Source organism: Nyctereutes procyonoides, unplaced genomic scaffold (genome assembly GCF_905146905.1).
Source record: "Nyctereutes procyonoides isolate TBG_1078 unplaced genomic scaffold, NYPRO_anot_genome, whole genome shotgun sequence".
Taxonomy (NCBI): Eukaryota; Metazoa; Chordata; class Mammalia; order Carnivora; family Canidae; genus Nyctereutes; species Nyctereutes procyonoides.
This window is the reverse complement of record NW_026575125.1, coordinates 75358841-75372473: the sequence shown is the minus strand read 5'-3', so window position 1 is coordinate 75372473 and position 13633 is coordinate 75358841. Positions and strand designations below refer to the sequence as shown.

The 13633-nt window shown below is 38.1% G+C and overlaps 1 protein-coding gene across 1 annotated transcript; it reads right to left on the bottom strand.

Annotated features, from left to right (window-relative positions):
• Nucleotides 1–8517: 8517 nt before the first annotated feature.
• Nucleotides 8518–8928, bottom strand: LOC129518206 (late histone H2B.L4-like). Its single transcript, XM_055338237.1, has one exon. It carries the CDS (start codon nucleotides 8926–8928, stop codon nucleotides 8518–8520), a length of 411 nt encoding a protein of 136 aa, XP_055194212.1.
• Nucleotides 8929–13633: the final 4705 nt, after the last annotated feature.

Genomic DNA, 13633 nt, shown 5'->3' with positions numbered 1-13633 from the left:
CATTACAGCCTCCTTGGACCCGCTGCTGCTGTGTGCCCCTGCCCTTAGTGCCCTGCACCAGTAGATGCAGGGTCATAGCACAGCCCAGTGTGCTGCACATCCACACTGCAGAATCACTCCATAAAGTCTGGAAGAGGTGACTGCTCCTTGAAATGCATAGATACCTACACAAGGCAACAGTGATCTGGGAATCAGGGAAACGTGTTCACCAAAGGAACACAGCAAACCTCCAGTAGTGGGCACCAAAGAAATGGAGATCCAGGAATTTTCTGACAAAGAATTCACAAAAAAATTGTTCTACAAATGCTCAGAGGGTTATAAGAGAACACAGATAAGCAAATTAATGATATCAGGAAAACAATACAAGAACAAAATGAGAAGCTCAACAAAGTGTCAGAAAACATAAAAAAGGACCAACCTGATATTTCAGAGCTGAAGAATACAAGCAGCTGAATAATTCAATAGAGAACTTCAACACCAGACTTGAACAAGCAGAAGGGAGAATCAGTGAGCTAAAAGACATTATCTATTGAAACTATACAATTAGAAGAGCAAAAGGAAAAAAAGAACGGTGAAAAGGAATCAAGAAAGCCTATGTGAGTTTAGGGACACCATCAAAAAGCAATAATGTATGAATTACTGCCACCCCAGAAGGAGAAGAGAAGGACAAAGGATTACAAACTTATTTAAAGAAATAATGGCTGAAAACTCCCCAAAGATGTGGACATCTAAGTTCATGAAGCTAATAGGTCACCTCAAAATTACAACCAAAAACATGCTTCACCAAAACACATACCAATAAAATTGTCTAAAACCAAAATCGAAGGGCAGGCTGGGTGGCTCAGTGGTTTAGCACCGCCTTCGGCCCAGGGCGTGATCCTGGAGACTGAGGATCGAGTCCCGCGTCAGGCTTCCTGCATGGAGCCTGTTTCTCCCTCTGCCTGTGTCTCTGTCTCTCTCTGTGTCTCTCATGAATAAATAAATAAAATCTTTAAAAAAACAAAACAAAAATCGAAGAGAGAGTTTTAAAAGCAGCAAGAGAAAACAATTTTTCTCTCATACAAGGGAAGCTCCATAAGGCTATCAGTGGGTTTTTTGGGAGGGACCTTAAAGGCCGGGAGAGAATGGGATGATATATTTAAACTGCTAAAAGAAAGAAACTGCCAACCAAGAGTTCTTTACCCAGCGATGCTGCCCTTCCATATTGAAGGTGAAATAAAGACTTTCCCTAGTAAACGAGAGCTGAGGGAACTCGTTGTGACTAGCCCTATGTCACAAGAAATGCTGAAAGGAGTTCTTCAAGCTGAAACTAATTGGTAACACCAAAACATATGAAAATACACAACACGCTGTTAAAGGTAAGCATACAGTCAGACTCAGAATACCCTAAGACTGTAACGTGGTGATGTGCTGACTAGGTAACTTTAAAATAACGGATAAGAGACAAAGGTATTGAAAACAATTTGTTAACGGACACACACACACACAAAATATAAATAATGATGTAAAAAAAGTAAATTTGGGTGAGGAATAATAGGATAGAGTTTTGGTATGTCATCAAAGTTAAGCTGTCAGCATAAAATAGACTGTCATACCTACAGGATGTTGTGTGTAAACCTCATGGGAGCCAAAAAGTAAAAACTACCATAGATACACAAAAGATAAAGAGAAAGTAATCAAAGCATACCACTACAAAAAATATTCCATTTACAAAGGAGGACATCAAGAAAGGAATAGTGAAAAGTGGAACTAGAGAACAGCCAAGAAACCAGTAGTAATAAGGCGGCATTAGTATGTCTTATCAATAATTACTCTCTTAATGGATTGAATCCACCAATCAAAGGGCATAGAGTGGTTTAGTGGACAAAAAGCAAGATCAAACTATGTGCTGCCTAGGAGGGACTCACCTCAGCTCTGAGGACATACATAGATCCAAAGTGAAGGGATGACAAAAGCTATTCCATGCAGGTGGAAACCAAAGAGAGTGGGGTTACCTATACTAATGTCGAGCAAAATAGACTTTAAGCTAAAATGGTAACGAGAGACAGAGATGGTCGTTAGGTAATGATGAGGGGGGGTCAATTCTTCAGGAAGATGTAACAATCATAAATATGCACTCAACATTGGAGCACCTAAATATATTAAGCGAATACTTAAAAAAACTGAAAGGAGAAATAAACAGCAATAGGATAATACAGGGAGACTCCAGCACCCCACTTTCAATATTGCATGGATCTTCCAGACAAGAACATCAACAATGAAGCACTGCACTTGAGCCGTACTTTAGACAAAACGGACTCAACAGACATATATAGAACATTTCATCTGGCAGCAGCAGAATACACGTTCTTCTCAAGTGCGCATGGAACATTCACCAAGATAGATCACAAAACAAGTCTTAGCAAATTTAAGAGCATTAAAATCATACTATCTTTTGTGACTGCAAGAGTATGAAACAAGGTACCACTAGCAGGCAAAAAGGTAGAAAATTCACCAGTATGTGGAGATTAAACAACATGCTTCTGGATAACACTTGGGTCAAAGAAGAAACCAAAAGAGGAAATCCAGACACAAATGCAAATGGAAGCATAGCATATCAGAACTGCTTTTGCAGCAACCTATATGTTTTGTTTTAAGAGGGAAATTTACAGTGACAAACACCTACATTAAGAAACAAGAATGATCTCAACCTAAATTTTCACCTCAAAGAGCTAGAAAAAGAAGAACAAACTAAACACAACGTCAGCAGAAGGGAGGAAGGAACAAAGATCCGAGTGGAAATAAATGTACCAGACACCAGAAAAAATGATAGACAAGATTAATGAAACTAAGAACTGGTGATTTGGAAAGATTAATAAAAGTGATGAAACTTCAGCTAGGCTACCTCAGGAAAACAGAGAGAAGACTCAAATAAAACCAGCAGTGAAAGAGGGGACATTACAACTGACACCACGGAAATACAAAGGACCACGAGAGATTACTACAAATGGTTATATGCCAACAAATGGATAACCTAAAAGAAATGGATGTATTCCTAAAACACACAATCCACCAAGACTGTGTCATGAAGAAACAGAGAATCTGACAGGCTAATATCAAGTACGGAGATTGAATCATTACTTAAAACCTGCCAAAACAGAAAATCCCAAGAACAAATTATTTCACTGGTGACTTCGACCAAACACTTAAAGAACTAGCACCAAAAAGAAAGAAAGAAAGAGAAAGAAAGAAAGAAAGAAAGAAAGAAAGAAAGAAAGAAAGAACTAGCACCAATACATCACAAATTCTTCCCAAAAATTGGAGAGGAAGGAATACTCCCAAACTCATTTTACAAGGCCAGCATTACTATGACACAAAAGCCAGGTAAGAACGCTACAAGAAAAGAAATTGACAGACTAATATCCCTGATGAATACAGATGAAAATATTCTCAAAAAATAAAAATAAAAAACATGAGCAAACTGAATTCAACAGCACATTAAAAATAAATCATCCACCATGATCAAGGGGGATTCATCCCTGTGTTGCAAGGATGGCTCAACATATGCAAATCAATAATTGTGATACACTGCATTCACAAGACAAAGGATAAAATCATAGAATCGTCTTAGTAGATGCAGAAAAAGTATTTAACAAAATTCAATATCCGACTCTGATTTAAAAAAAAAAAATCTCAAGAAGTGGGAATGGAGAGGACACACCTCAACATAGTAAAGGCCATGTGTGACGAGCTGACTCAATGGTGAAAAGCTGAAAGCTATTTCTCTGAGATCAGAAACAAGACGACAAGGACACCCACTTTTGCCACTTTTATTCAACATACTATTGGAAGTATGAAGACCATTTAGGCAAAACAAAACAAAACAAAACAACCACGAAAAAGAAATGAAAAGGCATTCAAGTTGTAAGGGAAGAAGTAGAACTGTCACTATTTGCAGATGACATAATATTACTTATAGAAAGCCCTGGAGACTCCACCAAAAGACATTTAGAACCAATAAATGGATTCAGTAAAGCTGCAGGAAACAAAATCAAAATTCAAAACTCTGTTGCATTTCTGCACACTGCTAACAACCTATAAGAAAGAGAAATTAAGAAACCAATCCGTTTACAATTGTATCAGAAAGAAGAAGATAACTGAGATTAAATTTAACTGAGGAAGTGAAAGATCTGTACACTGAAAACTATAAGACAATGATGAAAGAAATTGAACAGATGCAAATAAATGGAAAGATATTCCATACCCAGGGAGGGGAAGAATTGGTATTATGAAATGTTCATCCTACCCAAAGCAATCTAGAGATTGAGTGCAATCCCTACTGAAGTTCAATGGCATTTTTCACAAGAATAGAAGAAACAATCCTAAAATTTGTATGGAACCACAAACCCCCCCCCAAAAAAAAAAAACCCAAGTAACCAAAACAGTCTTGAGGAAGAAGAACAAGGCAGGAAGCCTCATACTCCCTGATTTTGAACTATTTTACAAAGCTATAACAATCAAAACAGTATGGTATTGGCATAAAAACAGATGCATAGATCAACAGATGAGACTAGAGAGCTCAGAAATAAACACAGACATATACAGTCAATTAATTTACAAAAAGAGCCAAGAATATACAATGGGGGAAAGAACAGTCTCTTCAATAAATGGTGTTGGGAAAACTGGACAGCCACATGCAAAAGAATAGAATGGGATCACTGTCTTACACCACAGGCTAAAGACTGAATGCAAGACCCAAAACCATAAAACGCTGGGAAGCAATCATAGGTGCTAAGCTCCTTGACATCAGTCTTGGCGACTAATTGATTGATTGAGTTTTTGGATCTGACACCAAGAGGAAGGATAACAAAAGCAAATATAAACAAATGGGGCTACATCAAACTAAAAAGCTTCTGCACAGCAAAGGAAATCATCAGCAAAATGAAAAGCCAACCTACCGAGTGGGAGAAAATATTTGCAAATCATGTATGTGATAAAGGGTTAATATCTAAACTATATAATGAATCCCAAAAACTCAAAAGCAGAAAAAAGAAAAATCAAACAACTTGATTAAAAACTGGGCAAATGATCTGAATAGACAGTTTTCCAAAGAAGACATACAGATGCCCAACAGGTACATGAAAAGGCCTTCCATATCACTAATCAGGGAAATACAAATCAAAGCCACAACAAGGTACAACTTCACACCTGTTAGAATGGCTATAATCAAAAAGATAAGGAATAACAAATGCTTGTGAGGATGGAGAGAAAAAGAAAGTCTCGTGCACTGTTGGTAATATAATGCATGGGATGTAAATTGGTGCAACCACTGGGGAAAACAGCATGGAGGCTCCTCAAAAAACTAAAAATAAAAGTACCGTATAATCATCTAGTAATTCCACTACTGGGTATTTGTCTGAAGAAAATGGGTACAATGAATGGGCACCACCATGTTCATTGCAGCATTACTTACCATAGCCAAGATATGGAAACATCCTAAGTATCCATTTCTGTTGGCATGATATGGCCTTGTTTTACATGCTTTGAAGTCAGACCCACCTGGGTACAAATCGCAGCTTTACTATTTACCAGTTGTGTGGCATTAGGGAAGTTCTCTGAGCCTGTGTTTTTCTCATCTGTAAAAAGGGAATGATAGTATTATCCACCTCATAGGTTTGTTGTGACCATTAAATGAGATGACGGAAGTAAAATGCTTAGCACGACAAATGTAACAAGCACTCAGTAAATTTAGGCTGTATCATTTCCTCCCACATGGCACAGGAAGTCAGCTCATTTGCCCAACCCTGGCCTTGGTCTCCACAGTCTGGTTAATTGTCTTCAACCATGTACCTGTGACATGATTGTAACAAGTGCAAAATATGGTTCTTACTCCTGATATATGACAGCAAATGAGACAAGGACTCTCATATCAGGAAGTTCACTATCAAGTGTGAATTAAAGATAATAGTTAAGGAAACGGATATGTGAACCAAATAATTCTACAAAGAACTAAGTATATACACACACATATATAATGGGGGAGAGAGCAGTACTAGATTAGGTGGTCAGGAAGACCTCAATGCAGAGGTAGCAAGCAAAGGAAAATAAGATCCTAAAATGACTGTATTAAAAATTTCGAATAGGAATTGAACATGAAGATCAGTTAAACAGTAATTCACATGTGAATTTTAAAATTTGACAAGAATGTAAAATAATGTGAGTAAAAAAACCTAAAAGCAAACAACTTTTGAAATCCAGTTGAACCTAATTCAATTACAGGACATTTGGGCAAAAATGAAAATTCTAGAGTATGCATACAATGAAAGGGTGAAGAGAAAGAACAACCCAGTAGGTTGATTTTGATTTATCATCAGTAGACTGCCAATAAAAAGAGGTACTTCCACTGAGCATACTCTTATTTCACAAACTCATGTGATTTTGAAAAACAAAAATTGAAACTGCTGACTGAGTGCTCTCAAAACCAGTTTACTCAATGATGGAGAATATCACTAAGAGCAGGTCACATGATGGTCATACTCACAGAACTGTTATCAGGGTGAACCTGTTTGAGCACCTTCTAAAGGTATTTAGAGCAGAAAACCCCAGGCAGCACATTGAAACTCTTCATTTTAGTCAGGGGATCTTGGAGCTCTTATTGTGAGAAGATGCAAAATCAATCACTCGGGTATTGTGACAACAACATCTTTTTAAGAAAGAGGAATGAGTTGGAGAATGAAGTAGGGCAAGTTGTGTATAGCCTGCGTTTCAATCAGGTTAAGAAAGAGACATGAATGCCAATAAAATTGGGAGTAATGAAAGAGCTCAGATTAATTTACAGCTTTCAGATCACTTCCAATCAAGGAAGGTAGGCCTAAACATCAGGAAACAAATCGCACAATACGTATCTCCGATACTTCAAAGTGCCTCCAATTAAGGGGTTCCCTTACACAAATCTAAGGAAATTTTAATATTGAAAATGCTATAATTTACTTAAATAAATCAAGAGAAAATAGTGTTCTCAAGGGCTGCTAAAGCTACCAAGAGGACGCTTTTGATACCTAGTAAGTTAACTTAAATGGCTTAGAAAACTAAAATTGTTGTTCTGAGCACATAGATTTCAAACAAAATCTTAATATCACCTTTGCTGATGAAATGCTACTATCATTCTTATTAGAGCCAGCAATTGAAAAGAAAGCTTTTAATCAGCATTATGATTTAAAAGTATTTGTGGGGGATCCCTGGGTGGCGCAGTGGTTTGGCGCCTGCCTTTGTCCCAGGGCGCGATCCTGGAGACCCGGGATCGAATCCCACGTCGGGCTCCCGGTGCATGGAGCCTGCTTATCCCTCTGCCTGTGTCTCTGCCTCTCTCTCTCTCTCTCTGTGTGTGTGTGACTATCATAAATAAAAAAATAAATAAATAAAAAATAAAAAAATAAAAAAAATAAAAGTATTTGTGAATATTTGGAAATTAAATTTTAAGAAGATTTAAACACTAAAAAAGGGCCTAAATAGTTTTGTTGATCTGATTGCACTGCAAATGAGTAAATATCTAGAAAAGCTTTGTCTTGGGAAACCTTACACTCCTAAAAGTAAACAGGAACTGCTGAAACTATTATGTCAATAATATCTGCCAATATTCACTGTATGAAACATTATAACAGAAATTTAAAGAAATTTATTGCAGGATCCATTTAAAATTGTAATAAAATTACATATTTTATTTTAACATAATTACATCATGTTAACATAAATTATAAGTGCATATGAAAAATTATTTTTTTCTAAAAAAGCATAGAGGAGAGAGACGTTTCAGATTTAAAAAATCTCCTCAAGGGACCCCTGGGTGGCACAGTGGTTTAGCGCCTGCCTTTGGCCCAGAGCGTGATCCTGGAGACCCGGGATCGAATCCCACATCGGGCTCCTGGTGCATGGAGCCTGCTTCTCCCTCTGCCTGTGTCTCTGCCTCTCTCTCTCTCTCTCTCTCTCTCTCTCTCTCTCTCTCTCTGTGACTATCATAAATGAATTAAAAAAAATTAAAAATATTTTTAAAAAATAAAAAAAATAAAAAAAATAAAAAATCTCCTCAATAATTCACCTAACAGAAGTCAGATGGATTCTTATATCAGTTTCTGCACTTTATCTCTTGCCGTATCACTGATTATGAGCCTCTGGGAAACTCACCATAGGCTCATGAGAAAATGAGAGAGAAAAGGGTAAACATCATTACAAGTGAAAAAAAAAAACCCATTGAGACTGACCTACAGAAATATCTAACAGAAATGACTGTTGGGGAAAGCCAAGAAATGCAGCATGGTTAAGGAGAGTTCACAATTGTCCAAGGAATAAACGGCACTCAAATATACTTTAAAGGAGAGTTGATCATGTTTTGTTCATGGTAAAAAATACTTTAAATATCTGCAGAATGCCACAAGAACAAAAACTAGAGTTTGTCCCACTTTTTAGAGCTACAGGTCTTTTTCTGCCAAGTGAGGTGGCTCTGAAAAGAGCCTTTGGTTTGTGAGGTGGTCCTGAGGCAGCTCACTTGCTAAAGGTGTACCTCATGATGGCCTTGGTGGCCTCAGACACCGCGTACTTGCCAATCTCCCTCGGCAGCAGCAGGCGCACGGCGGTCTGGATCTCTCTGGAGGTGATGGTGGAGCACTTGGTGGAGCCGGCCAGGTGAGAGGCCTCGTCAGCGATGCGCTCTAAGATGTCCTTAACGAACGAATCCATGATGCTCACAGCCTTCTGTGAGAGGCTCAGACCCTCGTCAACCTGCTTCAGAACCCTGGGGAAGTAGATGGCGAAACTGTCTGAGCAGCTCCGGCGGCAGCGACGGTGGCATTGACGCCTTGGCTTCTTCCTCTTCGGGCTCTCTGGTTCGGTTTCCCTGGGCTCTTTAGTGCCCAGGCATTCCTCCGAAGAGGTCTCACAGCCAGGCTCAGCCATGTGGGGCTCACCCTCCCGACAGCTCAGAAGGACGGACAATGGCGGCTGCTGAGGAGCACTGGCCCCTTTATAGTCGCTGCATTTCCTGACGTCACAGGCAACCTCTGTATCTGATTGGACAAAATACAACGCGGGGAAGTGGGGTTCTATGCCAGGCTGTGTCACTTATGATTGCATACCCTCGAGTTTGACATCACATCAGACAATTAGAGAGGGAATCCAGTGTCCTCTAAACTTCTTGGTACCTCGGTCAGAAAAACTTTCAACTACTCCATTTCATTGTGCATTTTGTCTACTGTTTTTCAACATCAAAACAGTAACAGATCTTAGAAGAGTCATGTTTTTATCAGAATACTTCATATTCCACATCATCACCTTATTTCTGATAAGCAGTAAGTGCCATTGGATCAGGATGCGCTAGAAACCAGGATGCTCTGGAGACCCAGAGTCAAGGTGTCTACCCCTTAAAATGGCAGCAAAGGTAAAGTGGTGGTGATAGAAACACAGGAGCACATAGGGAGACAAGGAAGAAAATGACACCTGTGTTTAAATAGTTAACGAATGTATAACAGGATGTAGCACTTCTTGAGCACCTTCCATTTTTATTCAATTACTTTGCGGAGAGGCGGGGCTCTCTCTTCCTGGGTAAGGAGCAGCACACAAGGGTGGCATAAAATAGACCGGTTCCTTTCCGTTTATCTACCCAAAGGCAGTTGATTATAGCCATTCTAACAGGTGTGAAGTTGTACCTTGTTGTGGCTTTGATTTGTATTTCCCTGATTAGTGATATGGAAGGCCTTTTCATGTACCTGTTGGGCATCTGTATGTCTTCTTTGGAAAACTGTCTATTCAGATCATTTGCCCAGTTTTTAATCAAGTTGTTTGATTTTTCTTTTTTCTGCTTTTGAGTTTTTGGGATTCATTATATAGTTTAGATATTAACCCTTTATCACATACATGATTTGCAAATATTTTCTCCCACTCGGTAGGTTGGCTTTTCATTTTGCTGATGATTTCCTTTGCTGTGCAGAAGCTTTTTAGTTTGATGTAGCCCCATTTGTTTATATTTGCTTTTGTTATCCTTCCTCTTGGTGTCAGATCCAAAAACTCAATCAATCAATTAGTCGCCAAGACTGATGTCAAGGAGCTTAGCACCTATGATTGCTTCCCAGCGTTTTATGGTTTTGGGTCTTGCATTCAGTCTTTAGCCTGTGGTGTAAGACAGTGATCCCATTCTATTCTTTTGCATGTGGCTGTCCAGTTTTCCCAACACCATTTATTGAAGAGACTGTTCTTTCCCCCATTGTATATTCTTGGCTCTTTTTGTAAATTAATTGACTGTATATGTCTGTGTTTATTTCTGAGCTCTCTAGTCTCATCTGTTGATCTATGCATCTGTTTTTATGCCAATACCATACTGTTTTGATTGTTATAGCTTTGTAAAATAGTTCAAAATCAGGGAGTATGAGGCTTCCTGCCTTGTTCTTCTTCCTCAAGACTGTTTTGGTTACTTGGGTTTTTTTTTGGGGGGGGGGGTTTGTGGTTCCATACAAATTTTAGGATTGTTTCTTCTATTCTTGTGAAAAATGCCATTGAACTTCAGTAGGGATTGCACTCAATCTCTAGATTGCTTTGGGTAGGATGAACATTTCATAATACCAATTCTTCCCCTCCCTGGGTATGGAATATCTTTCCATTTATTTGCATCTGTTCAATTTCTTTCATCATTGTCTTATAGTTTTCAGTGTACAGATCTTTCACTTCCTCAGTTAAATTTAATCTCAGTTATCTTCTTCTTTCTGATACAATTGTAAACGGATTGGTTTCTTAATTTCTCTTTCTTATAGGTTGTTAGCAGTGTGCAGAAATGCAACAGAGTTTTGAATTTTGATTTTGTTTCCTGCAGCTTTACTGAATCCATTTATTGGTTCTAAATGTCTTTTGGTGGAGTCTCCAGGGCTTTCTATAAGTAATATTATGTCATCTGCAAATAGTGACAGTTCTACTTCTTCCCTTACAACTTGAATGCCTTTTCATTTCTTTTTCGTGGTTGTTTTGTTTTGTTTTGTTTTGCCTAAATGGTCTTCATACTTCCAATAGTATGTTGAATAAAAGTGGCAAAAGTGGGTGTCCTTGTCGTCTTGTTTCTGATCTCAGAGAAATAGCTTTCAGCTTTTCACCATTGAGTCAGCTCGTCACACATGGCCTTTACTATGTTGAGGTGTGTCCTCTCCATTCCCACTTCTTGAGATTTTTTTTTTTAAATCAGAGTCGGATATTGAATTTTGTTAAATACTTTTTCTGCATCTACTAAGACGATTCTATGATTTTATCCTTTGTCTTGTGAATGCAGTGTATCACAATTATTGATTTGCATATGTTGAGCCATCCTTGCAACACAGGGATGAATCCCCCTTGATCATGGTGGATGATTTATTTTTAATGTGCTGTTGAATTCAGTTTGCTCATGTTTTTTATTTTTATTTTTTGAGAATATTTTCATCTGTATTCATCAGGGATATTAGTCTGTCAATTTCTTTTCTTGTAGCGTTCTTACCTGGCTTTTGTGTCATAGTAATGCTGGCCTTGTAAAATGAGTTTGGGAGTATTCCTTCCTCTCCAATTTTTGGGAAGAATTTGTGATGTATTGGTGCTAGTTCTTTCTTTCTTTCTTTCTTTCTTTCTTTCTTTCTTTCTTTCTTTCTTTCTTTCTTTCTTTCTTTTTGGTGCTAGTTCTTTAAGTGTTTGGTCGAAGTCACCAGTGAAATAATTTGTTCTTGGGATTTTCTGTTTTGGCAGGTTTTAAGTAATGATTCAATCTCCGTACTTGATATTAGCCTGTCAGATTCTCTGTTTCTTCATGACACAGTCTTGGTGGATTGTGTGTTTTAGGAATACATCCATTTCTTTTAGGTTATCCATTTGTTGGCATATAACCATTTGTAGTAATCTCTCGTGGTCCTTTGTATTTCCGTGGTGTCAGTTGTAATGTCCCCTCTTTCACTGCTGGTTTTATTTGAGTCTTCTCTCTGTTTTCCTGAGGTAGCCTAGCTGAAGTTTCATCACTTTTATTAATCTTTCCAAATCACCAGTTCTTAGTTTCATTAATCTTGTCTATCATTTTTTCTGGTGTCTGGTACATTTATTTCCACTCGGATCTTTGTTCCTTCCTCCCTTCTGCTGACGTTGTGTTTAGTTTGTTCTTCTTTTTCTAGCTCTTTGAGGTGAAAATTTAGGTTGAGATCATTCTTGTTTCTTAATGTAGGTGTTTGTCACTGTAAATTTCCCTCTTAAAACAAAACATATAGGTTGCTGCAAAAGCAGTTCTGATATGCTATGCTTCCATTTGCATTTGTGTCTGGATTTCCTCTTTTGGTTTCTTCTTTGACCCAAGTGTTATCCAGAAGCATGTTGTTTAATCTCCACATACTGGTGAATTTTCTACCTTTTTGCCTGCTAGTGGTACCTTGTTTCATACTCTTGCAGTCACAAAAGATAGTATGATTTTAATGCTCTTAAATTTGCTAAGACTTGTTTTGTGATCTATCTTGGTGAATGTTCCATGCGCACTTGAGAAGAACGTGTATTCTGCTGCTGCCAGATGAAATGTTCTATATATGTCTGTTGAGTCCGTTTTGTCTAAAGTACGGCTCAAGTGCAGTGCTTCATTGTTGATGTTCTTGTCTGGAAGATCCATGCAATATTGAAAGTGGGGTGCTGGAGTCTCCCTGTATTATCCTATTGCTGTTTATTTCTCCTTTCAGTTTTTTTAAGTATTCGCTTAATATATTTAGGTGCTCCAATGTTGAGTGCATATTTATGATTGTTACATCTTCCTGAAGAATTGACCCCCCCTCATCATTACCTAACGACCATCTCTGTCTCTCGTTACCATTTTAGCTTAAAGTCTATTTTGCTCGACATTAGTATAGGTAACCCCACTCTCTTTGGTTTCCACCTGCATGGAATAGCTTTTGTCATCCCTTCACTTTGGATCTATGTATGTCCTCAGAGCTGAGGTGAGTCCCTCCTAGGCAGCACATAGTTTGATCTTGCTTTTTGTCCACTAAACCACTCTATGCCCTTTGATTGGTGGATTCAATCCATTAAGAGAGTAATTATTGATAAGACATACTAATGCCGCCTTATTACTACTGGTTTCTTGGCTGTTCTCTAGTTCCACTTTTCACTATTCCTTTCTTGATGTCCTCCTTTGTAAATGGAATATTTTTTGTAGTGGTATGCTTTGATTACTTTCTCTTTATCTTTTGTGTATCTATGGTAGTTTTTACTTTTTGGCTCCCATGAGGTTTACACACAACATCCTGTAGGTATGACAGTCTATTTTATGCTGACAGCTTAACTTTGATGACATACCAAAACTCTATCCTATTATTCCTCACCCAAATTTACTTTTTTTACATCATTATTTATATTTTGTGTGTGTGTGTGTCCGTTAACAAATTGTTTTCAATACCTTTGTCTCTTATCCGTTATTTTAAAGTTACCTAGTCAGCACATCACCACGTTACAGTCTTAGGGTATTCTGAGTCTGACTGTATGCTTACCTTTAACAGCGTGTTGTGTATTTTCATATGTTTTGGTGTTACCAATTAGTTTCAGCTTGAAGAACTCCTTTCAGCATTTCTTGTGACATAGGGCTAGTCACAACGAGTTCCCTCAGCTCTCGTTTACTAGGGAAAGT